The 24,832-nt window shown below is 37.7% G+C and overlaps 1 protein-coding gene across 1 annotated transcript in view; it reads right to left on the bottom strand.

The window, feature by feature from the left end:
- Positions 1-24,832, bottom strand: part of LOC100982897 (disintegrin and metalloproteinase domain-containing protein 5) — a 121,426-nt gene that overhangs the window by 80,819 nt on the left and 15,775 nt on the right. The window contains exons 6-10 of the mRNA XM_003823322.6: positions 24,250-24,421; positions 23,314-23,379; positions 2,391-2,462; positions 2,054-2,220; positions 1,201-1,282 (exon numbers count right to left, since the gene is read on the bottom strand). Of these exons, the coding sequence (XP_003823370.5) occupies positions 1,201-1,282; positions 2,054-2,220; positions 2,391-2,462; positions 23,314-23,379; positions 24,250-24,421 (559 nt within the window). The remainder of the gene's footprint in view (positions 1-1,200; positions 1,283-2,053; positions 2,221-2,390; positions 2,463-23,313; positions 23,380-24,249; positions 24,422-24,832) is intronic.

Raw genomic sequence — 24,832 nt, 5'->3', positions numbered from 1 at the left:
TATTAAAATGACCATATTACTCAAAGCAATCTACATATTCAGTGCAATCCCTATCCAATTATCAACATCAGTTTTTACAGAATTAGGGAAAAAAAACCTAAAGTTCATATGGAAACAAAAAGAGCACAAATAGCCATAGCAATTCTAAGCAAAAAGAACAAATCTAGAGGCATCACATTGCCTGAATTCAAATTATACTATGAGGCTATAGTAACTAAAACAGCATTGTACTATTACAAAACTAGACACATAGATCAATGGAAGAAAATAGAGAACCCAGTTGTACCTATAGAGTACAATGTTCGCTATTTGGTAATGGGCACACTAGAAGCCCAATCCCTACCAGTATATAATACATCCATGTAACAAACAGGCACATGTATACCCTGAATCTAAAATAAAATATAAAATATTAATTTAAAAAATTTTCTAAGAGGATAGAACTTCCATTAAATGTTATTATGACAAAATACTACTACTAATAATAAGCATAGGGAGCAGAGTAGTCTTTTGGAAATGACAAATATGCTTATGGCATTTATTGTGGTGATGGTTTCACAAGTGTAATATTTATCTCCATGCTCAGCAAGTTGTGTACATTAAATAAGTACAGCTTTTGTATGTTGATTATACCTCAATTATGTAATTTTGAGATTTAATTAAGAAAGTTTTAAAAAATCATAAAGTAGATATTGTAGAATTTAAAAATTCAGCCATCTGAATTGGTTGGCTTCATAGCAGATTTGAAACTGTTGTGGAATTGGATAATTCTAGTTAAGGTCGGATCAATAGAAATTATCTCAAGTGAAGCACAGAGAACAAAAAGGGGGAAAAAATGAACAGAGTGACCTGCAAGATGATAGCAAGTAATTTCACAAAAATATAATCACATCCCAGGAGAAAAGGAATTGGAGGATCTAACATTACTCCTTAACCAGGAGTAAATGTGCTTGATCTTTATGAAAATGCATCATGCACTCATCGGCTTCCTTCTCACCCCATTCTTGACATACCCCTTGATTATGCTCCAAATTAGTAAAATAAAAGCTATAAAATTATGAGGAAACTAAGTAATGTATTTATGCATGTTTTAAAATATTTAGGAAACCTGTGCGACAGAGCAAGACTCCTTCTCAAAAAAAATATTTTAGGAAAATTTGAAACATGCAAGTATTGAGAGCAAACCAGATAATTACCTACCAGAGCAACTGCAGCAGCAAAATCCTTATTACATACTTGCCCAGGAAATGTGGCTCCTATTAAGGTGGGAAGTTTCCTGTAGCTGAAAAATGACTTTTTCCATAAGTGAATTTGAAAGTGGTATAAGTTTCATAGCAGCAAACATTATCAAACAATTACTATCTCTCAAACACCATTCTACTTTGAATTATACCATAAATACATTTCTCTCAAAGTTTCAATGTTAAGAATATTTCAACATACACTTCTCACTTTTGAATTTGATAAATATCCAGAAATATAATTGGGATAAGGCCTAACAATTTATGTAAATACTATTGCACTAATGATTATAGTTTTTATTCTGGTTTCCTCTATATAGCCCTGAAAATTCAAATTTCTATAACCTCCTCATTCATTTATTATTTATTTTTGACCAGATTTTTCTGCACATTAAATTCTAGTTAGGAGGAAAATTTAACCCTTCATTATATTAGAAAATAAAAACATAAGAATTAACTAGAAGTAAGCCAGGAATGTAGAAATATGATAACCTGGGGTAAAGGTTCATAAACCAAAGGAAATCAAATAAATTGTAGCACTCACAATTAAACTTTTAGTTATTTCAATACCTTTTGTGGAATTTTACTTTTATTAATAACTTTATGTTGTTTGATAAAACATTTTAAGTTTTGCCTCAAGTTAGCTCCTTGAGGACAAGGACTCCTGCTTACATTTTTCACATTCCATAGTATCTATATTAAATGTGTAGAACACAATATATATAAAATAAATGCTTATTTTTCATAATGAATATATTAAATCATTTTGAGTTATTCCTTTAATGTTATAAAATGCAGAATACTACACTTACACAAGTAAGCATGCAATTTGATGTGGTTTAAAGTTAAGATGGTCCTTTTTCCATTCAAAAAATTGTAACAATACATCTTCAGCATGCCCTGTAGTAAAAATTTTGTTTTTATTTGACCAGATTTCAACTGAAGATATCATAACAGTCAATTCTAACTGGGTAAGCATCTAAAAGAAGAATATAAATTAAAAATTTTAAATAAACGAACATTATATTACATTTTCTAAAAACACATTTGATACAGTACTTTGGTTATGGAAACTCTTCAACAGCACAGCAAACTACTATACATATCATTTTTATAAAATATATTTTAAAATAGTTTTTAAAAACTTACAGTGTTAACAAGGCCAATTATCTGAATAACCTTCTGCGTTACAGCATTTATATCAGAGCCCATGTAATCAAACTGAAAAAGATAAATGATTTTTAAAAACTAGTGGATGTAATTAATATTTCACATCTCTTTCATTTTACAATATGCTATATTCTAAAGTAGCCATAGGAATCCACTCCAATTGAAATCCAGGAAATCAGTAATAATATGCAAATAATGATTTAACAAAAATATATAATAACATGATTTTAGGCAATGTTTAATGCACTCAATTTGTAGTACTATTTCTTTTTTATGAAAATTGAATACTGAATTTCTAAAATGGATATTTCAAGCAGTTCTCATTTCTATCATTATAAATGTAATCCTACACTGAAAAACAGTATGTGGAGAAAGTGGGAAAATCCTCAATGAGTGGATTACCATTAAAATGATACTGTATACTGTGTTAGAAACATCCTTTTTCACAACATATTATAATACATGTTCTAATTTCTTCTTTTTCCAGTAAGCTCTTCCTATGTCTAATTGCTTAAAAATGCCAAGACAGTATTAAATAGCAAGGATGATATTAAGTATATGACATACTCAGTACAATAAGATATAAATGGAAACAACAAAAAGCTAAAAAGTGGGAGGATGAAATTAAGGTATAGAGTTTATATTAGTTTTCTTTTTGTTTCTTTGTTATGCCAATAGTGTTATCATCAGGTTAATATAATATAAGAGAGTATTTGCAAGCCTCATGGTAACCTCAAATCAAAAAACATACGATGCATACACAAAAAATAAAAAATAAGAAACTAAATAATCACCAAAGAAAAAATCAATTTCACTAGAGAAAGACAGGAATGAAAGAAAGAAGCAAGAAAAGACCACAAAACAACCAGAAAACAAATAATAAAATGTCAACAGTAAGTCCTCCTTACTTATCAATAACATTGAATGCAAATAGACTAAACTCTCCAATCAAAAGACATAGACTGGCTGAATGGATGAAAAATACTAGACCCATTGATCCATTGTTTACAAGAAACACACTTCAACTATAAAGAAACACATAGAATAAAAATAAAAAGATGGGAAAAGATATTCATGCCAATGGAAACCAAAAAAGAGCATGAGTTGCTACACTTATATCAGCCAAAATAGATTTCAACACAGAAACTATAGGAAGAGACAAACAAGGTCAGTATATAATAAATAAGGGGTCAATTCAGCAAGAGGATATAACAATTTTAAACATATATGCACCCAGCACTGGAGCACCCAGGTATACAAAGAAAATTCTTTTTTTTTTTTTTCACGAAGTGGTAAGTGGCAGGTATATAAAGCAATTATTAGAGCTAAACAGATGAATGGGCCCCAGTACAATATTATCTGGAGACTTCAACACCCCCATTTTCAGCATTAGAAATATCTTCCAGACAGAAAGTCAGCAAAAGAAAATCAGATTTAATCTGCACTATAGACCAAATGGATCTAATAGATATTTACAGAACATTTCATCCAAGAGCTGCAGAATACACATTCTTCTCCCCAGCACATGGATCATTCTCAAGGATAGACCAAATATTCGGTCACAAAACAGGTCTTAAAACATTCAAAAAACTGAAATAAAATCAAGCATCTTCTCTGATGACAGTGGAATAAAACTAGAAATTAATAACAAGAAGAATTTTGGAAACTATACAAATGCATGGAAATTAAACAACATGATCCTGAATGACCAGTGGGTCAATGAAGAAATTAAGAATGAAATTGAAATTTTTCTTGAAACAAATGATAATGGAAATACAACATACCAAAATCTGTGGGATACAACAAAAGCAGTACTGAGAGGGAAGTTTATAGCTGTAAGTGCCTACATCAAAAAAGAGTGAACAGGCAACCTACAGAATGGGAGAAAATTTTTGCAATCTATCCATCTGACAAAGGGCTAATATCCAGAATCTACAAGGAACTTAAATAAATTTTCAAGAAAAAAAAAACATCAAAAAGTGGGCAAAGTATATGAACGGACACTTCTCAAAATAAGACATTAATGCGGCCAAGAAACATGAAAAAAAGCTCATCATCACTGGTCATAAGAGAAATGCAAATCAAAACCATAATGAGATACCCTCTCATGCCAGTTAGAATGGCAATTATTAAAAAGTCAGGAAACAACAGATGCTGGCAAGGCTGTGGAGAAATAGGAATGCTTTTACACTGTTGATGGGAGTGTAAATTAATTCAACCATTGTGGAAGACAGTGTGGCGATTCCTCAGGGATCTAGATCCCAAAATACCATTTGACCCAGCAATCCCATTACTGGGTATATACCCAAAGGATTATAAATCATGCTACTATAAAGACACATGCACACATATGTTTATTGCAGCACTACTTACAATAGCAAAGACTTGGAACCAACCCAAATGTCCCTCAATGATAGACTGGATAAAGAAAATGTGACACATATACACCATGGAATACTATGCAGCCATAAAAAGAACTAGTTTATTTTCTTTGCAGGGACATGGATGAAGGTGGAAACCATCATTGTCAGCAAACTAACACAGGAACAGAAAACCAAACACTGCATGTTCTCACTCATCGGTGGGAGTTGAATAATGAGAACACATGGACACACAGAGGGAACATCACACACTGGGGCCTGTCGGGGGGTTGGGGGCAAGGGAAGACAGAGCATTAGGACAAGTACCTAATGCATGTGGGGCTTAAAACCTAGATAATGGGTTGATAGGTGCACCAAACCACCATGGCACATGTATACCTATGTAAGAAACCTGCACATTCTGCACATGTATCCCAGGACTTAAAGTAAAACAAAAAATTTAAAAAAAGAGGAAAAGTTTCTAATAAACAATCTAACAATGCATTTTAAAGAACTACAAAAACAAGAACAAACCAAACCTAAAATTGGTAGAAGAAATAATAAAGATCAGAGCAGAAATAAATGAAATTAAAAGAACAAAAGATCAATGAAACAAAAAGTTGATTCTTTGAAAAGTTAAACAAAATTGAAAAACCTTTAGCTAGACTAAGAAAAAAAGAGAGAAGATCCAAAAAAATAAAATTAGAAGTGGAAAAGGAGACATTACAACTGATACTGCAGAAATTCAAAGGATCATTAGTGTCTACTATGAACAACTATATACCTATGAACAACAATATACCTTTCCAATGTATATTCCTATATACATTGGAAAATCTAGAAGAAATGGACAAATTCATAGATACAAAAAGCCTATCAAGATTGATCCAAGAAGAAATCCAAAAGCTGAACAGATCCATAATAAGTAATGAGATCAGAGACATAATAAAAAGTCTTTCAGTGAAGAAAATACTGGGAACTGATGGCTTCACTGTTGAATTTTGCCAAACATAGAAAGAACAAATACCAATCCTACTCAAACTATTCCAAAAAATAGAGGAGGAGATAATACTTCCAAACTCATTCTACAAAGCTAGTATTACCCTGGTACCAAAACCAGACAAAGGCACATCAAAAAAAAAAAAAGAAAAAAGAAAACTATAGGCCAATATCTCTGATGAATATTGATGTACAATTCCTCAACAAAATACTGGCAAACCAAACTCAACAATGCATTAGAAAGATCATCCATTATGACCAAGTGGGATTTATCCCTGGGTTGCAAGTATGGTTCAACACATCCAAATCAATCAGTGTCATTCATCATATCAACAGAATGAAGGATAGAAAAACATATGATCATTTAAACTGAAGCTAAAAAAGCATTTCATAAAACTCAACAAATTTAATAAATGATGCTGGGAATATTGGATATCCATATGCAAAAGAATGAAACTAGACCTTTGTCTCTCACCATATACAAAAATCAAGTCAAAATGGATTAAAGCCTTAAATCTAAGACCTCAAACAAGGAAACATCAGGAAACTCTCCAGGACATTGGTCTGGGCAATGGTTTCTTGAGCAATACCCCACAAGCACAGGCAACCAAAGCAAACATGGACAAATGGGATCACATCAAGTTAAAAAGCTTTTGCAGGCCCGGTGCAGTGGCTCACGCCTGTAATCCCAGCACTTTGGGAGGCCGAGGCAGGTGCATCACGAGGTCAGCAGATTGAGACCATCCTGGCTAACACGGTGAAACCCTGTCTCTACTAAAAATACAAAAAAAAAATTGGCCAGGCGTGGTGGCAGGCACCTGTAGTCCCAGCTATTTGGGAGGCTGAGGCAGGAGAATGGCGTGAACCTGGGAGGCAGAGCTTTCAGTGAGCCGAGATCATGCCACTGCACTCCAGCCTGGGCAATGGAGAAAGACTCTGTCTCAAAAAAAAAAAAAAAAAAAAAAAAAAATTCTGCACATTGAAAGATACAATCAACAAAGTGAAGATTGAATGGGAGAAAATATTTGCAGATCACCCATCTGACAAGGGATTAATAACCGGAATATATAAGAGGCTCATCACATGACAAATGCTGAAGAGGATGCAGAGAAAAGGAAACTCTTGTACACTGCTAGTGGGGATGTACTAGTGGGGATGTACCACTGAGGAGAATAGTTTGCACTTTCCTCAAAAACACTCAAAATTGAGCTACCGTATGATCCAGCAATCTCACTGCTGAGTATATATCCAAAAGCAAGGAAATCAATGCATCCCTATGTTTCTTGCAGCACTGTTTGCAATAACTAAGATTTAGAAGGGTCCATCAAGAGATAAATGCATAAGAAAATGTGGTGCATATACACAATGGAGTACTACTCAGCCATAAAAAAAGTATGAGATCCAGTCATTTGGAGCAACATGGATGGAACTGGAGATTATTGTGTTAAGTTAAATAAGCGAAGAACAGAAAGACAAACATCATATGTTCTCACTTATTTGTGGGACTGAAAAATCAAGACAATTGAACTAATGGTCACAGAGAGTAGAAGGATGGTTACCAGAGGCTGGGAAGGGTAGTGGGGGTTTTGACGGGAGGATGAACATTCTGTTTCTTTGGCTAGTGGAACAGCAGCAAAGGTGACACATGCAAAGATGTTAAAGTGTTTGAGCACTGGATTTCTCTCTCTTGACACTGTGGGATCCCTGCAACACTTGTTATGTGAAGAAGCCTGGCCTACCCTCCTAGGAGACACAAAACACAAAGCCCAGTGACCCTATCTAATATTTAGACAACCTCCAGAATCAAAGACACCTTTTTGACTAGAAGCTGATTTCAGAAGCATTAATGAGCCCAGCTGAGACAAGCAGAACTTCCCAGCCAAGCCACATACAGACCAAAAGAAATATCTAGCAAAATTATTAGCTAAATAAATGGCTTTTGCATTAAGCGACTTTTTTGTGTTGGTTCTTTACAGAGTATTAGAGTATTTAAAATTGGTGCTTGTAAGTAAGGTGCTATAATAACAAGCACCACAAATATGTGTGACTACTCTCAGTCTAAGAAAGCAACCCAGGGTTCCAGATGCATCAGGGGAGCTCTTCTCTAGCAAAGGCTAGAGAAATGGTGAGCTGCTTGTTATCAGAAGCTAAGAGAGCAATGAGGAAACAACTATTATCCTGAAAAAAGTAGTGACCTATTAAACGTAGTAACAAGACAATTGGAAAACTCAAAAAAGTTTTGCCAAATAAATAATCAGGATTTATTTTTCATGATAAAGTTTTGTGTTGGGAGAGGTGTACACTAATCTAGGAATTATAAATTGATAAATACTTTTTAAGGACATGATGATATATATTTGATGCTTTTTAAAAGTTAAACTTTCAAGAATGTACTTCCCCAAAAAAATCACAAATGCCAAAAGAAATATATGTAACAAGGATACATATGGCAGAATTATTTTTAATAATAAAAAGTAATAATGACATAAAGATCTATGATTATCAATAAGTGGTGAAGTTAATGCGAATTTTGATTCTCTCCTAAAAATATTTTTTCAAATTTTTCTGGATGTTCTACAGTGAATATATATTGCTTTCATTATTTAAATGATAATGTATCCTTCCTAAGAAAGATATTGGAAGCCGGGTGCAGTGGCTCACACCTATAATCCCAGCACTTCGGAGGACAAGGCGGGCGGATCACGAGGTCAGGAGATGGAGACCATCCTGGCTAACACAGTGAAACTCCGTCTCTACTAAAACTACAAAAAATTAGTCGGGTGTGGTGGCGGGTGCCTGTAGTCCCAGCTACTTGGGAGGCTGAGGCAGGAGAATGGCGTGAACCTGGGAGGCGGAGCTTGCAGTGAGCCGAGGTTGTGCCACTGCACTCCAGCCTGGGCAACAGAGCAAGACTCCATCTCAAAAAAGAAAGAAAGAAAGACACTGGAGTGCTTTCACAGTGCCATATCAACTAGGGGCAGGTGTGGGAGGGGCCTTCCCCAGTGATTTATTTCATCACTGATATTACTAAGAATTGTCAGTACAGGATAATAATCAAAAGAAAACCAGCCTTTAGTGGGGCTTTTTATTGTTTTTAGGCCATTGCCTGCTCAGTCCCGACAGCATTCCCCCTTCTTGAAACTTGACTATAGCTGCTGACACTCCTGGAAAGAAAGAAAGAAAGTAGAGGCAACATCTCAACTTAAGTATGGAGTATGTAAAAATTGCTTGTGGCCAGGCACGGTGGCTCACACCTGTAATCCCAGCACTTTGGGAGGCCAAGGCAGGTGGATCACCTGAGGCCAGGAGTCGAGACCAGCCTGGCCAACGTGGTGAGACACTGTCTCTACTAAAAATACAAAAATTAGCCGGGTGTGGTGGTGTGCACCTGCAATCCCAGATACTTGGGAGGCTGAGGCAGGAGAATCATTTGAACCCGAGAAGCGGAGGCTGCAGTGAGCGGTGATCGCGCCACTGCACTGCAGCCTGGGCAACAGAGCGAGACTCCATCTCAAAAAAAAAAAAAAGGAAGAAAAATCGTTTGAAACTGATACTTGATATGATTTCTACAATAAAATACAGAATCACTTCATGACTACAGACACTGAAGCATTTTTTTTCCAGCTAACCCAGGTGATCCTACACTAGGTGTAGTGTGGCATCATTTTCACTTTGAAGGCATTTCTTTTATGCACGTGTGTGGGATACCCATGGGAGCCTCGTTTCTCATTATTATACGGGAACATCACAAGCGGGAGTGTTGTTGGCTGACTGAGAGGTACAACTCAGTGCTTCTCTCCCAGAGAAGCCGTGAATGAAATACCATATAATATGAATGGAGATCAAGCTGGCCAACGCTTAAGGAAAATAGAAAAGAACCTACGTGAATATCGGGGCAGGTTCCCCGATACCCTTAGGCACCTAATCAATTCATTATGAAGCACTGGATTTTTAAAAAATGTTTTTGAGAGGGAGTCTCGCTCTGTCACCCAGGCTGGAGTGCAGTGGCACGATCTCGGCTCACTGCAACCTCTGCCTCCTGGGTTCAAGCAATTCTTCTGCCTCAGCCTCCCGAGTCACTGGGACTACAGGTGTCACCACCACGCCCAGCTAATTTTCTATTTTATTTTTAGTAGATACCGGGTTTCACCATGTTGGCCAGGCTGGTCTCAAGCTCCTGGCATCAAGCAATCTGCCCGCCTCAGCCTCCCAAAGTGCTGATTACAGGCATGAGCCACTGCGCCCAGCCCTAAAGCACTGGATTTTGAAATAAAAATAATTTATGAAATTTGAGTAAAGTATAAAAATTAGAAATTCATGTCTCTCCAGGGTCACCCTAGACCACAGATCCTACTGAGGAACCGGCCTGATTTCATCAACACAGAGAAGGCCTTATTTTTCACCCTGAGCCAGCAGAATTACTGCAATGCGTGAGTGGCTCTGAAGCTTCCGGTGTTTAGGAAAAGAAAGTAGACTTGAAGGAAATAGCAAACGTGGATGACTCTGCAGCTTAAGGCAAAAGGAATAGATGATTAGATGACATTTTATTCACTTTAAACACCCACTTTGTAAAGGGTCCTTTTAAAGGTCATATTTAGGGTTTGGGCTGTACTTGGAAGATAGAGGAAGGGAGGCTTCACTTGGACAGCAGTGTGGGATACAAAGCATCTGACGTAGGCTTGTAGCTTTGGAAAAAACAATATGTTGGGGTATATGTAGCTCTTTACTCTGGATGTTTATTCTAGTGGGCTTGGCATTTAGTTATCTTTTAAGGAAGGCGTAAGTAGAGGAAACATTTGTAATGCGAAATTACCCAAAATTCTACCAAAAGCAATCTATAGCAATTGGCATTGCTTTTACTCATGAGAGCTTAAAAATATCTCCCCGTGTTTATTGTGGCAGTGGGTCAAGAGTGAGAGCAGAATGTAAATCTCATTCAGAAATCCGGCCCGCATTTTTACTCCCCTTACAAATTCTTTACAATCACAGAAAACAGTTGCCCTATATCAGCTGCCCATGCTAAATGCAGGTGATATTTACCTGTTATATCAGTTTAATGTACAGCCCATCTCATATTCATTAAGCTGATTTGAAAAATGATCAGAAGAATCAGGACTGGGTCCTCCAAGAATAGAAATGCCTCTGAGGCTTTATCCATTTAAGGAAAACCAGGTCTTTCACCTGTGCTCTCGCTTCACCCCAGCATTTTCTTCTACGGCAGAAGCAATGCATTGAGTCATCTCGGAATACTGGTTTAATGCACTAATAGTTGCAGGTGCTTTTCCTGGAATTTTGTCTCTGCAAGAGTTCTATGGTGAGTGTGTTAAAGGCAGCAAGCAAGGGTCACGTAAAGTGAATATTTTATGAGGCCAGGATACATGGCTGTGTAAGCAGAAGCACCCAAGATAATCAAAATAGCTGAGGAATATGATCCACATAGACTTTCAAAGGCATATGCAGTGAAGTGGTGGGACAGTGGGCTGGGAGAAGGGAAGGGGAGAGTGGAAAAGCATTAAAACTATAGGAAATCAGAGAAAATGCTGGCCTTCTGTTCCTTAGCTTCTAGAATTAGGGAGTTGTTATATAATCCAAGCCAGCAGCTGAAGATTATCTGGCTAATACTTAACTTGATTATTCTGGAATGTGCTTTTTTTCTGTAAATCAGCCTAAGTCAAAAGAAAGAGGAACTCTCATCTCTGAATCAAATGGCAGGAGGGGCCAGCTGGGAGGACTCATTTCCCCTGGATCCTATACATATTACTCGGCTCTGTGGCTGTACTGCAGTGCAGGTTAAATGAATTGGTCCCATTAGCGAGCTGGTTATATAGGAGTTAAGAAGAAATTACTTAGGCAGATACTGAGGGTACGGGAGTCCTCAGTAAGGTTTTCCTTTTAATGAAAAGCAACTCCAAAATCATTTTCTTTTCTAACAAACATCAGCCTGTAAAATCAAGCTGCAGACATAGACAAGCAAGCTAGAAGCTTGCACAGGCGAATGCCGGCAGTTGTGCCAATAGGAAAAGGCCACCTGGGAATAGGCATGTTCAAAACGGCAGCTCCATCTTCTCTTTGCCAGCCACACGTACAGTAAGGAGCAGACAAGATGGCACTGGCCAAGTAGAAAGTCCATTTGCATAATAAGATTAGGGCGGGGCAACCAGCCTTCCCTGGGCACCATGTAAACATTACACCTGATCAAACCAAACTGTGGGGCCTACGGAAATCCAACACTGCCTCCTCCATCCTGCCTATAAGATCTGGAGCAGTCCGCCGCCAGCCGACTTTTCCCCTTTGGACATCTCTCTCTCATAAGAAAGAGCAAGCTGCTCTCCTCTCTCCTTTCTTCTGCCTATTTAACTTCCTGCTCCTTAACCCATTCCATGTGTGTGTGTCCATGTCATTAATCTCAGAACAAGACGACAAACCTCGGGTATTTCCCCAGGCAAGGATGCTGCTTCAATAGGACAGCTCCTTTAGACGAAGGAGACTCTGTAATTTGAATGTCAATGTGAGGAAAAGGGAATGCACATAGAAAAGCAGAAAAGTTGACAGTGCCACTTGTGGCAGGATTTTACTGTCATTGTGAAAATTATATGAAATGATTAATTACAGTAAGGCTCAATGTTTCAGCATAGTCTATCACAATAATAAGACTTCTATCAGCTTCTAAGTGATGTAGTTCTTTGCAGTCTGCTGGTTTGTCTGCAGCTTGGTGGTCACAGAAGCAGTGCTCTGTGCCAGCTGGATGAGGCTCATGCACCCTGCGACTGATGCACCTGGCTGAGTCTCATTTGCTCTGATTAGTCACTTTTGCCTTCATTTGCTGGAACTAAAATCCTGAGAGTTTACTTGCAAAGGGTGGTGTCTGGTTACATAATTAAGTTATTTAGTGGTGATTTCTGAGATTTAGGTTCACCCATCACCTGAGCAGTGTACTCTGTACCCAATGTGTAGTCTTGGAAAAAAATTTTAAATGTACCTAATCAATTTGTGAACTTTGGCAAAATAATTTAAAATCAGAGTGTTAAGTATGTCAATTAGCTTATATTTGCTGTTTTTGATAAAGTAAAAGAAGAAAGAGATATGCTAAAGAAACAAACTGTTCCGATTGTAAGGAGAATCCTTATCTCCAGCCATTCACACTCAAAGTAAGAAACTATCTCACATCAAGGGTGTAACTATAGTACATTTTGTTGAGGCCTTTGAGAGATTTAAGATTGTACTTAGTAGACACCCTTAGTTATACAAAAAACGGTTTCTAATATTAAGGGAGTTGTCACTCAGAAGCTTGGCAAGCCTCCCAGAGTAAAGGTGCCTATTTTTTAAAGAATTTGTGAATGTGGCTTTTGATGAATGGACTAAACTATAACTGGATACACAGAAAAGCCAACATAAAATTAGAAACTATTGTGCATCAGTGGACACCATCAACTGAGTAAAATGGCAACACACAGTATGGAAGAAAGTATTTGCAAATCATATATCAGATAAGGAATTAATATCCAGAATACATAAAGAAATCCCCAGTCTCTATAACAACAATAGCAACAAAAACAACAGTGCAGTTAAAAGATGGGCAAAGGACTTGAACAGACATTTCTCCAAAGAAGACCTACAGATGAGAAATAAGCACAGGAGAAGACACTCAACATCACTAATCATTAAGGAAATGAAAATCAAACCTACAAGATGATACCACTTCACACCCATTAGAATTACTATTATTAATAAAACAAACTGAATATAACAATTGTCGGTGAGAACGGGAAGAAACTGAAGTCCTTGTGCATTACTAATGGGAATGGAACATGGTGCAGCTGCTGTGGAAAACAGTATGACAGCTCTTCAAAAAGTTAAACATAGAATTACCATACGAGCTAACCTTCTACTTCTGGGTATATACCTACAAAAATTGAAAGTGCAGACTCATAAAAATATTTGTACACCAACGTTCATGGCAATACTACAGGAGTTATTAAGAAACAGTTTTTAGGCCACTAGAAAGGGTAAAGGTTCTTGGTGCAAATTTTCCTGTAATAAGAAACAACCCCCTGAAACATTTCTTACTTAACAGAAAACGCAACAGGAAGGGCCAGGCCAGCAAGCTTTGATATGCAAATGCTGATGATTAAAATCTGGGTCCACTTAACATGGCGAGTCCCACCTTTTCCTTCTTGTTACCAGGTGTGCCAAGTATTATGGCCACCTTTAGATAACACCATGTGATAAAACAGTGTGGTGACCCACATTTGCATATTAAAGGGCTAAGGTAGGAGGGCCAGGTTTCTCATGGGCTATGTGGATGATACACCTGGTTAAACCAATCCCCTGGGCCCTACGTAAATTAGATACTGCCTCCTTTAGCTTCCCAATATAAGCAACTACTTCTTTGCTGCACCTGGGGTTCCTCTTTGTTCCGAGCCCCCCATTCCTTCATTTATCAGAGCTGTATCATTTTGGTTCATGGGCCGAGAATTCATTCATCGGAGTGGTGAGTATTAGGAGCGAACTTCCACCTTAAATCTGTCCTTTAATTTCAAGGCTCTCCTCCAGCTATCCTGTCGCCAAACTTTTCTTCTCTATCTGTAGTCTCTTACTCTCTGTGTGTGTGTCGAATGTGTGGGTACTTTTATGGGCTAGCGAAATAATCCTGTTAGGCAAGATCAGGAAATGCTGTAGACTGGGGATATAGCTCAGGAAAAATGCCATCGCAACCTTCTAGGAAGAGAGTTCTCGCCTTTCACCCACAGTGAGGTCACTCACTGCTAATGAGCACATGTTATTTCTAAGCCAACAGCGCCATCTAGTGGAAATAGAAATCCTCTTCATAAGATACATTGCCAGTCCTTTGCTGCAACAGTTAGGAGTAAGATGTCTTCCACAGCCAAATTTTAGTCTGGATATTGTCCCATCAGCAGGAAAATGGCCATTCAGTTGCTATATTCTTTTAAGGCACCTATTCTGTCTCCAATTAAGATAGTACTTAATTAGTTAGGGGATTTTAAATTCAGAAGATAACCGGAACCATTTTTTAAGGGTAAATGCTTTAGCACGGGCCATAATAGCAGGCAATCTAGCACATTGCCTACATTAAAGGAGCCTTGCCCAAAGGTGACACAGTCTCTCCCGAGATCCATTTTTCGGGGAGCCAGGAGGATCACACAGCTTTAGGAAGTCAGAGAGGAATCACACAAGGCGGAGAAGCTAAGGTTGCATGGGTAAAGTGTGGTTAGTCCCATCGCTTAGTTCATCTGATTCCATGGTTTGAAGGACCATGCCTTCAACCATGGGTGGCACATTTAACATGGGGCCAGGATCCAGAAACCAGGGAAGGAAAAATGTCCGAGGATTCTCCTCCACTCTGGGTCATATGGAAAGGAAGGAGAATAAGAGGACGCTTTTATTCTCTTTTCTTTTCCTAAATGGGTAACAAATTATCTTCAGCTTGCACCCCTCTGGAATGCACTCGGAAACACTGGCACTTCCTTAACCTCAGAACATTGAAGAAAAAAGCAACTCATTTTCTTTTCCACAAGGGCATAGCATTTTTACTAAACCTTTACAAGCATTGTAAGATCAACCCAGCTCTTTGAGCAATCATATCAGGCAGGCCCAGGGAAAATAGTTCCCCAAAATTAAAAAAGCAATTTCCAGGGGAACCATCTAAGGATCCCCCTTAGTTGGGGCCCCTTCAAGTTCACTTCTGATTATAGGACCTTAAACAAATAAAGGGAGACTTAGGCTGATTTTCTGATGACCCTGATAGGTATATAAAAGCTCTCCAAAATATGAAGTAATGTCATATTGGTCCTAAGTCAGACCCTCACTGCAGCTGAAAAGCAGGCAGCTCTGCAAGCAGCAGAGAATTTTGAAAATGAACAATGGTGTATCTCCCATAATACACCAAAAGGTAAGAAAGCAGATTGGGAAAGTGAAAAAGTAGTAGAAACACCATTCCCAATTGGGAGGGAAGCAGTTCCAGTAGACAACTCTAACTGAAACCCCAATAGCTCAGGAGCTAGATGGAAAAGAAAGCACTTTTTAATATGCATTTTAGAAGGCCTATGAAAAACCAGGACCAACCACTCAATTACTCTCAACTATCTATAATAAAACAAAAGCCAAATGAGAATCTTGTAGCCTTTATGGAAAGGCTGAGAGAAGCACTAATAGAACACGCCTCTTTATCCCCTAATTCAGTCAAGGGACAGCTCATCCTGAAGGACAAGTTTATTACACAGGCAGCTCCCAATATTAGAAGAAAACTACAGAAGCAAGCTATAGGACCAAATAGCACCTTAGAGAACTTCCTGAAGGTGGCCACTTCAGTCTTTTATAATAGGGACCAGAAGGAGGCCCAAAAGAAAGAAAGAAAGCTCAGAAAAAGGACAAAGTCTCTAGCAGCAGCTTAGCAGGCTTGCAAAGTCCAGGATCCCCCAGGTGCATCGGCTAATTGCTATTAGTGTGGCAGGCCAGGGCATTTTAAGAAGGAATGCCCAGGCAGCAAGATGAAGCCACCTCAAACCTGTCTAGTTTGTGGCACAAACCACTGGAGATGAAACTGCCCCCAGAGGTGGAGGTTACTGGGTTCAGAAACAGTCTCACAGACGGTCCAGCAGGACTAATGGGTCCCATGGCTCAAGCCCCAGCTCCAGCAGCTCAAACTGCCATTATAGCACAGGAGCCCCAGCTAATTCTGGAAATTAAAGAAAGTGGACCTCCTTCTAAACACTAGAGCCAGTCTCTCTCTTTTCTCTCGTCTGTAATCCAGGCCTCCCCTCTTCCCATAGCATGACTGTAAGGGGCATCTCAAGGAAAACTCTAATCCAATATTTTTCTCAACTTTATTTGCAGTTAAGAGGACCTATTAACACATGCTTCCAAGCCATTGTCATGATAGTTCTACTATTCAAAAAAGCCTCCAAGTTAACCCTAGGAAATAATTTAACTATGTACACTCCACATAAAGTGGCAGGATTACTGTCCTCTAGGGGGAGCTCTTCTTAGCTAACAAACAGTGGTTAAAGCAAGAAGTGCGTAAGGCTGAATAAACAGTAGTCACTCTCCCCAGGCACAGGCACTCAAATAGCTAAACTAATAGCTCTGACAAGAGCACTTGAATTAAGCAAGGGAAAAATAGCTAACATTTATACTAACACTAAGTATGCTTTCATAGCTCTCCATGCTCATGCTGCCATTTAAAAGGAAACACATTTTCTTACCACCAATAAATCTATAAAATGTCACCAAAAAATTAGCAGGCTATTATCCTCAGTTTTTCTATCACAAAAAATAGCAAAAATGCACTCTGAGTAACATCAAAAGGAAACAGATAAGGTAGCCAAAAAATATAGGTTAGCTGATCAGACAGCTAAGTCAGCGACAAGGAAACTTCAAGGCATTAACACGCTTCAAGCCCTTCTAATCTAGGAACGCTCCATAAGAAAAATTAACCTCAGTATTCCCCTGCAAAAATAAAATAGGCCACTTCTCAAGGGCATACTTTTCAGCCCTCAAAATGGCTATGGTCAGAGAATGGCAAACCCCATTTTCCAGCTTCCAGCCAATAGAAAGTCCTTAAAATCCTTCACCAGGGGCCAGGCATGGTGGCTCACGCCTGTAATCCCAGCGCTTTGGGAGGCTGAGGCAGGCAGATCACCTGAGGTCAGGAGTTCAAGACATGGTGAAACCCCATCTCTACTAAAAATTTTTTAAAAATAGCTGAGCGTGGTGGTGGGCACCTGTAATCCCAACTGCTCGAGAGGCTGAGGCAGGAGAATTGCTTGAACCCAGGAGACAGAGGTTGACCCAGTGAGCCAGTGAGCCAACCCAGTGAGCCAATACGGTGCCACTGAACACCAGTCTGGGTGACAGAGTGAGACTCTGTCTCAAAAAAAAAAAAAAAAAAAAAATCCTTCACCAAGCTTTTCACTTGGGAAAGGATAAAACTTATCAATGTGCTCAAAAATTGTTTTCAGGCAGAAAACCTCTAAACTGGTTAAACATATAACCTCTCTAGCTCACTTCCAACAGGAACCATCTTTATTTAACCCAGGAAACTTAGTAAAAACTCTTATCTCTCTCTCCTTAATAAGCCAAGCTGGGAAGAGCCCTACACTGTTCTTCTTTCAAACCCCTCAGCAGTAAAAGTTACAAAAATCAACTCCTGAATACATCACACTCAAGTCAAAGCCTGAAAAACTGAGGGAGCAACCCCTGAGAGCCCAGAAAAATGTCCAAAATATCAAAGTGAAGAAATAGAAGATCTTAAGCTAAAAATCATAAAAAACAAGTAACTAAGTGAGGACTACTCATCTTACTTAGCCCTACTCCTACCTCACCAGATACTTTTTATTGTTTCTAACTTTTCCTCTCAAAGTTCACCACCGAATATTAAAACTTCTTTTTAATGCATATTTGCAGGGAGATTTAATTATACATGGGATTGCCTTTATAACTTTGTAAGTCCCCAAAGGGAAATGTTAGATCTTGGCAAGTAAAGTTTTAAATGGAAATTATTTATTACACCACTCTTGTGGAAAATTGTTATAGTCACATTACTGTTTGCAATAAAGCTATACTGAAGCCCCAGTAGCACACTGTGGCACCCACAATGTGGAATTCTCGTTGTGGAATTCTAATCGCTAAAATATTTTGCCAAATTATCATCATCAGAATTAATAATTGGAGAAAAGACTTAGTCAAGGTTGTTTTGCTTATAACAAGAGTGACTGTTATGAATAAGAAGGAAGCATGAAAGTTTTACTACGATTAAGTTTATTAGGACTTTTTACTAAAGGTAATATAATACACTCTAAGCTATGAAAAGAAGGTTATAAAGAAAAAAATTATATAAGGAAGAATCTCACATAATAAATACTTGTCCTAAAAGGAAATGATTTGTTATTTAAAGGATGGATGTTTAGGACAAGTCAAAATGTTTAAGTATGTTATAAAAGGGTCTGTAAAAGTCATTAAAAAATTTAGTTATTAAAGGAAAAGAATGGTTAAAATTAACGGTATTTTAGCCACCCAATAACATATTTCTCCCAATCATATTGCAAGTTATAAAATGGCCTAAAGCTGAAGTTATTCTCTAATGGTAAGTCAAGGGGGAAATGTGTGCTTTTCTCAAGGAAAACGTTACTTTTATTTTAAGGTTTCTAGTAACATACAGCGACATCTAGTGAAGGTAAATCGGTATTGCAATCCATTGGTGTAACTAATAGGTGTCAAACTCTACCATCAGTTATGGTCTATAGGACCCCCACTAATGGTGGTAATCTTAATACTCACATTCTAGCCCAATATTTTAAGCCTTATTGTAAAATTTATCTCTTTTTGCCTAGAAGCAATCAAACAACAAATGGTGCTGCAAGCAAATCCACACATAAACATGCCATTCTTCAGAGAACCCTTAAATCAACCTCAGGAGAAGACCCAACTGCTCTTCCCCTACATGATGCCCTTTTTCAGCAGGAAGTAGCCAGAAAGAATCACCATCCAACACCCCCTAACAGCAGTTAGGTTTGCTTCTCTTGAGGTGGGGAATACTACGAGAGTTGTTAAGAAATAATTTTTAGGCAGCTAGAAAGGGTAAAGGTTCTTAGTGGAAATTTTCCTGTAATAAGAAGCACCCCCCTGAAACATTTCTTCTCTAACAGAAAAGGAGGCTTGAAGGCCCAAGCTGGCAGGCTTTGATATGCAAATGCCAGCGATTAAAAAATGGGTCCACTCAATATGGCGATTCCTGCCTTCTTCTCCTTGTCACCACGTATGACAAGTGTCATGGCCATCTCCAGATAACACCATGTGTTCAAAACATCAAGGTCACCCACATTTGCATATTAAAGGACTAAGGTGGGAGGGCCAGGTTTTCTGTGGGCTATGTGAATGACACACCTGGTCAAACCAAGCCCCTGGGCCCTATGCAAATCAGACACTGCCTCCTCCAGCATCCCAATATAAGCAACCACTCTTCCGCCACACACAGGGTTTCTCTTTGTTAGAATCCTCCCTCCCTCTGTCTCTGTATGGGGGAGCTGTTTTCTTCTTCCTTCCTTCTTTCTTGCCTAAGAAACTCTCCGCTCCTTAAAACCACTCCACATGTGTCTGTGTCATTTTATCTCAATCGGTGTGAGCCCAAGGACCCTGGAGTTCCTCCAGTCAGCAGAGCTGTATCAGCAGCATCATTCACAAAAGGAATATGTGGAAACCCATATGTCCATTAGCAGATGAATTCAGAAACAAAATATGACATATACATATAACGGACAATTATTCAGCTTTCAAAATTTTATAAATTTTGAAATTTATAAATCCATGCCACAACATGGATGAGTCTTTAAGACATTATGTCAGTGAAATAAGGCAATCACAAATGTACAAATACTGTATGATTCCACTCCTGTGAAGTATGTAAAGTAGTCAAAATCATAGAAATAGATAGTAGAAAGGTAGGTGCCAAGAGCTGGGGGGAAAGGGTCGAGGGAATTCATGTTTAATGGGGATAGTATCCATTTTCAAAAGGAAAGAGATCTAGAAATCTGTTTCACAACAGTGTGTATATACTTAACACTATTGAACTATACATTTTAAAATGGTTATGATGGTAAACTTAATGTTACCTGTTTTCCCCCAATAAAAAGAAAAATAGATTAGAGTTCTAGTGAGCAAAATGAAGATTCAATCCCCAGTCTCTCCGATTCCCAAATCATGCACCTATAAGCACTACAATTTCTATTATTAAACACAATGAACCTGTATTCCCTCACCATACTCATGTTCTAGCCCAACATTTTAGACCTTCTTATAAACTTTTTCCCTTTTCGCCTAGAAAAAATCAAACAAATGATGCTGCAAGCAAATCCACACATAAACATGCCATTTGGAAAACAACCAGAGGAATGGGCAATTTCCTATTAGTGGCCATTTCTAGAAAGGGCACTAGGGGAACTTCCCCTGCAAGCCCCCCACTAGACTGCACCTAGATCTAAGTCGTCCTCATACTTGCCACTAGTAACCTCACAGCAATGTGTATTTTGTTTTAATAAAGTAGCCGATACCTCTAAGTGTATTCCTATGCTTTTGAAATCTTAATTTAAAAAACTATGTCTTTGGAAAAAAAATTGTTTAAAAAAGAAATCCCACAAAATGTTTAAGATAGTATATTAGTCTGTTCTCATGCTGCCAATAAAGACATACCTGACACTGGCTAATTTATAAAGGAAAGAGGTTTAATTGACTCACAGTTTCACACGGCTGAGGAGGCGTCACAATCATGGCAGAAGGTGAAGGAGGAGCAAAGTCATGTCTTTCATGGTGGCAGGCAAGAGAACATGTGCGGGGGAACTCCCCTTTATAAAACCATCAGATCTCATGAGACTTATTCACCAACACAAGAACAGCATGGGAAAGACCTACCCCCCGTGATTCAATTACCTCCCACGGGGTCCCACCCACCACACGTAAGAATCATGAGAACTACAATTCAAGATGAGATATGGGTGGGGACACAGCCAAACCATATCAACATCCTTCTTCACATGGCAGCATCAAGGAGAAGAATGAGTGCCCAGCAAAGGGGGAAGTGCCTTATAAAACCATCAGATCTCATGAGAACTAACTCACTATCACGAGAACAGGATGGGGGAAACTGCCCCATGATTCAGTTATCTCTACCCGGTCCCTCCCATGACACATGAGGATTATGGGAACTACAATTCAAGATGAGATTTGGGTGTGGACACAGCAAAACCATATCTGATAGCTATTTCAATAAAAGGCCACCAAGTTAAACTAAAAGGGTCTAAGATTGGTAAAAATGCAAAAAGTCTCTGGGTTCCCAACCAAAGAAATAAATTGTTACGTTTTATGCCACTAAATTTTGGAGTGGTTTGCTATGCAACAATAGAAAACTTATACTTACTTTAAAGTATAAAAATCTACTTTGTCTGATATTAATCCAGCTAAACTAGTTTTTTTAATTTGTTTATATTTTTCCATTCTTTTACTTTTGTTACTTATGTACGATATTTTACATATGTCATTTGTAAGCAGAATGTGTGTGTGTTTATGTGTGTGTGTGTTGTATGATAATCTTTGTCTTTGCTTTTAATTAATCTTTATCTTTGGTTTTTAATTGCAGTACTTAATCCCCCTACATATAATTACTTAGGTATTTTAGCTTAAATCTTTTGTCTTAATGTTAGCTTTCAAATTTGTTCTGGATTTATGAAATAAATCCTAAATATGTGTTTTTCTTTCTCTTAATTGCCTTCTTTTAGTTGATTGTGCTTAAAGTTCTGCTTTCCTCCCTCTGATTTTGTAATTTTATAGAAATATTATTTTATTGTATGCGTGTGCTTTGTACTGGGTCAACTTAGCTATACTAAAGTACCCTTGATTCAACTCTAATGAGCCATGAACTTCAAGTTTTGTTATTCCTGTCAACATTTAGCTCAGCTACCCTGACTCATATTCACCCTTTCTGGAATCAACAGATGCTTTGAGGGGAAAAACATTTTATTTTATTTTAAATGTTTTATTTTTAGCTATTATGGGTACATAATAGTTATACATATTTATGGGGCCCATGCGATATTTTAATACAGGCATATAATGTGTCATGATCAAATCAGGGTAACTGGGGTATCCATTACCTCAAACATTCATTAATCTCATTTCCTTGTGTTAGGAACATTCCAATTCCACTCTTTAAGTTGTTTAAAAATATACAATAAATTATTGTTAATGACAGTCACCCTATTGTTCTGCCAATCATAAACTATATTTTTAAAAAATGAATATTAGCCATACATATATTTTTTATTTTGCTAACCATTGTTCATGGTGTTTTATTTCCCTATGGATTGTGAGCCCATTTATGTATGGCTGATATTAATCTGTAGGAATCCTGAGGTATTCTGCTTGAAGTGACATTCCTCCAGATATAAATACTATTTGCTTCCATCATGCACCCTCAGCTTTTACCAATCTGGGACAAATGTAGCCTCATGGATTAGAATCCTAACCACATAGGTAACAAATATTCGGAGCCTAAACTCATAAGAGATCCAAAGTATAGTCATGAATTCTCAATATGAGTATTTTATTCATTGGTTTTTCTTTTTGTTTCATTTACCTAGAACTGAGAAGGAAACAGGTGATAATATGTTTTCTCCTTTTGCTTTAAAGAAGTGGCATATTTGTTTTGTAGACCATCCTTCCAATTAGACTGAGACAGTTAAATATTATTATTGTATATGAGGGTTGAGGGCTTAAGGGAGTTGTAACCTACCCTTTCACTGAGGATGTAGGTTTTTTGAAAAATCAACAATGTCAACAAGCTTTAGAAATTAAGATGCTTCACTTTGCAAAAGTGAGTAGATGCTGTATACAAAATAACAAAAACTTGATTAATTTGTATGAATGTGTTCATCGCAAACGCAAAATAGAATGGTTGGTAATTTCCATTGCCTCACTGAAATCAAGTTAAAGAGATATATTAATTTTAAAATAACAATGCATAAAGTAAGACTTACCAAATTTTTGTCCACAACAATATGCATTTCAATATATCGAGAGAATAACTTAATAAAGTCAGTTTTCTGAAAAACACACGAGTCATGAGGAACTTACAAAAATTTACCTTCTACTGAAATTATATTGAGAGATACACTGAAAGATACATTGCTCCTGATTACATAATGAGGCTGTTTTCAAGTACAAAATTTAGGTGCTATTCAGAAGATTCCAGTTCAAAGTGCCCTGGGTAGTAAGACTTTTCTACTGGACTTCTCAAGATATGTAAATCTCAGGTATCTTTTACTTTTATAATAATTGAAACTGAAATTTTCAGTTTATAACATACAGCTTTGGTTTTTCTTAGCCTTTTGATAATTTTCATACTAATCTTTCACGCAAGCAGATTTTCTGCTACCAATTACTAGGAAGTTACTTCTGGCAAACAATGTAGTCTAGAAAAATATTAAAATTTACAACCAATGGCAATTTGCTAGAGCCAGACGTGTTATTTAGAGCAGTCTATAGGTCTTGGTAGAGAAAAAAAAATCATCACTTTGCTTTACATGTACTTTATATAAGTTGTTCATCCATTTTTGAACTCTCAACTGAGAAATCCAGGTTGTATAATATTCTCCCCTAAATTTTCTGAGTAATTGAAGAAAAAGAATATTTTACATTAATTATCTAAATGTTCACATATGAAAATTAATGTTTCAGTTTCTTTTATACTATATTCATATCTTTATATTTCTAAGATTAAGTTTTTGCTAAGCTTTCATCTAACAGCAAGCATAATGACAAACATAAGTTTATTCTCTTGCCATTTTAAAAGTCATGTAGGGCCCTCATGAAGAAGTAAAATAGTTTTAAGATTTGTAAGTCACCAAATCTTGGCTCTGAAAGTATTTTTTATTACACAAAATTATACTAAATTAAAAGAAAAGAGTCAATACTTCTGAACTTTTTCTGACTTGATACTCTGAATTAAACCAAGTATAAGTGTCATTTTCTTCTAAGAGAATATTAGTGTCAGCATATTTTTCTTCATAAATCTTGTGTATAAATCCTGATACAGCCTCTATCGGTTCAATTCCATATGAGATGTTTTTCAGCTGCATTGTTCCCCTGAGTGTTAAGACAATCGAAACAAGTCTGAAATGATTCTACTAAAACCATAATTTTTTTTTTTTTCTTTGAGACGGACTCTTGCTCTGTCGCCCAGGCTGGAGTGCAGTGGCGCGATCTCGGCTCACTCCAAGCTCCGCCTCCCGGGTTCACGCCATTCTCCTGCCTCAGCCTCCCGAGTAGCTGGGACTACAGGTGCCCGCCATTACGCCCAGCTAATTTTTTGTATTTTTAGTAGAGACGGGGTTTCACCATGTTAGCCAGGATGGTCTCGACCTCCTGACCTCGTGATCCGCCCGCCTCGGCCTCCTGAAGTGCTGGGATTACAGGCGTGAGCCACCGCGCCCGGTCTAAAACCATAATATTATAACGAGAAATTTGGGCCACAGTTTTTAAGATCTAAAGTGACCT

The sequence above is a fragment of the Pan paniscus genome, chromosome 7 (assembly GCF_029289425.2).
Source record: "Pan paniscus chromosome 7, NHGRI_mPanPan1-v2.0_pri, whole genome shotgun sequence".
In the NCBI taxonomy this organism is placed as follows: Eukaryota; Metazoa; Chordata; class Mammalia; order Primates; family Hominidae; genus Pan; species Pan paniscus.
This window is presented reverse-complemented; position numbering and strand designations above follow the sequence as displayed.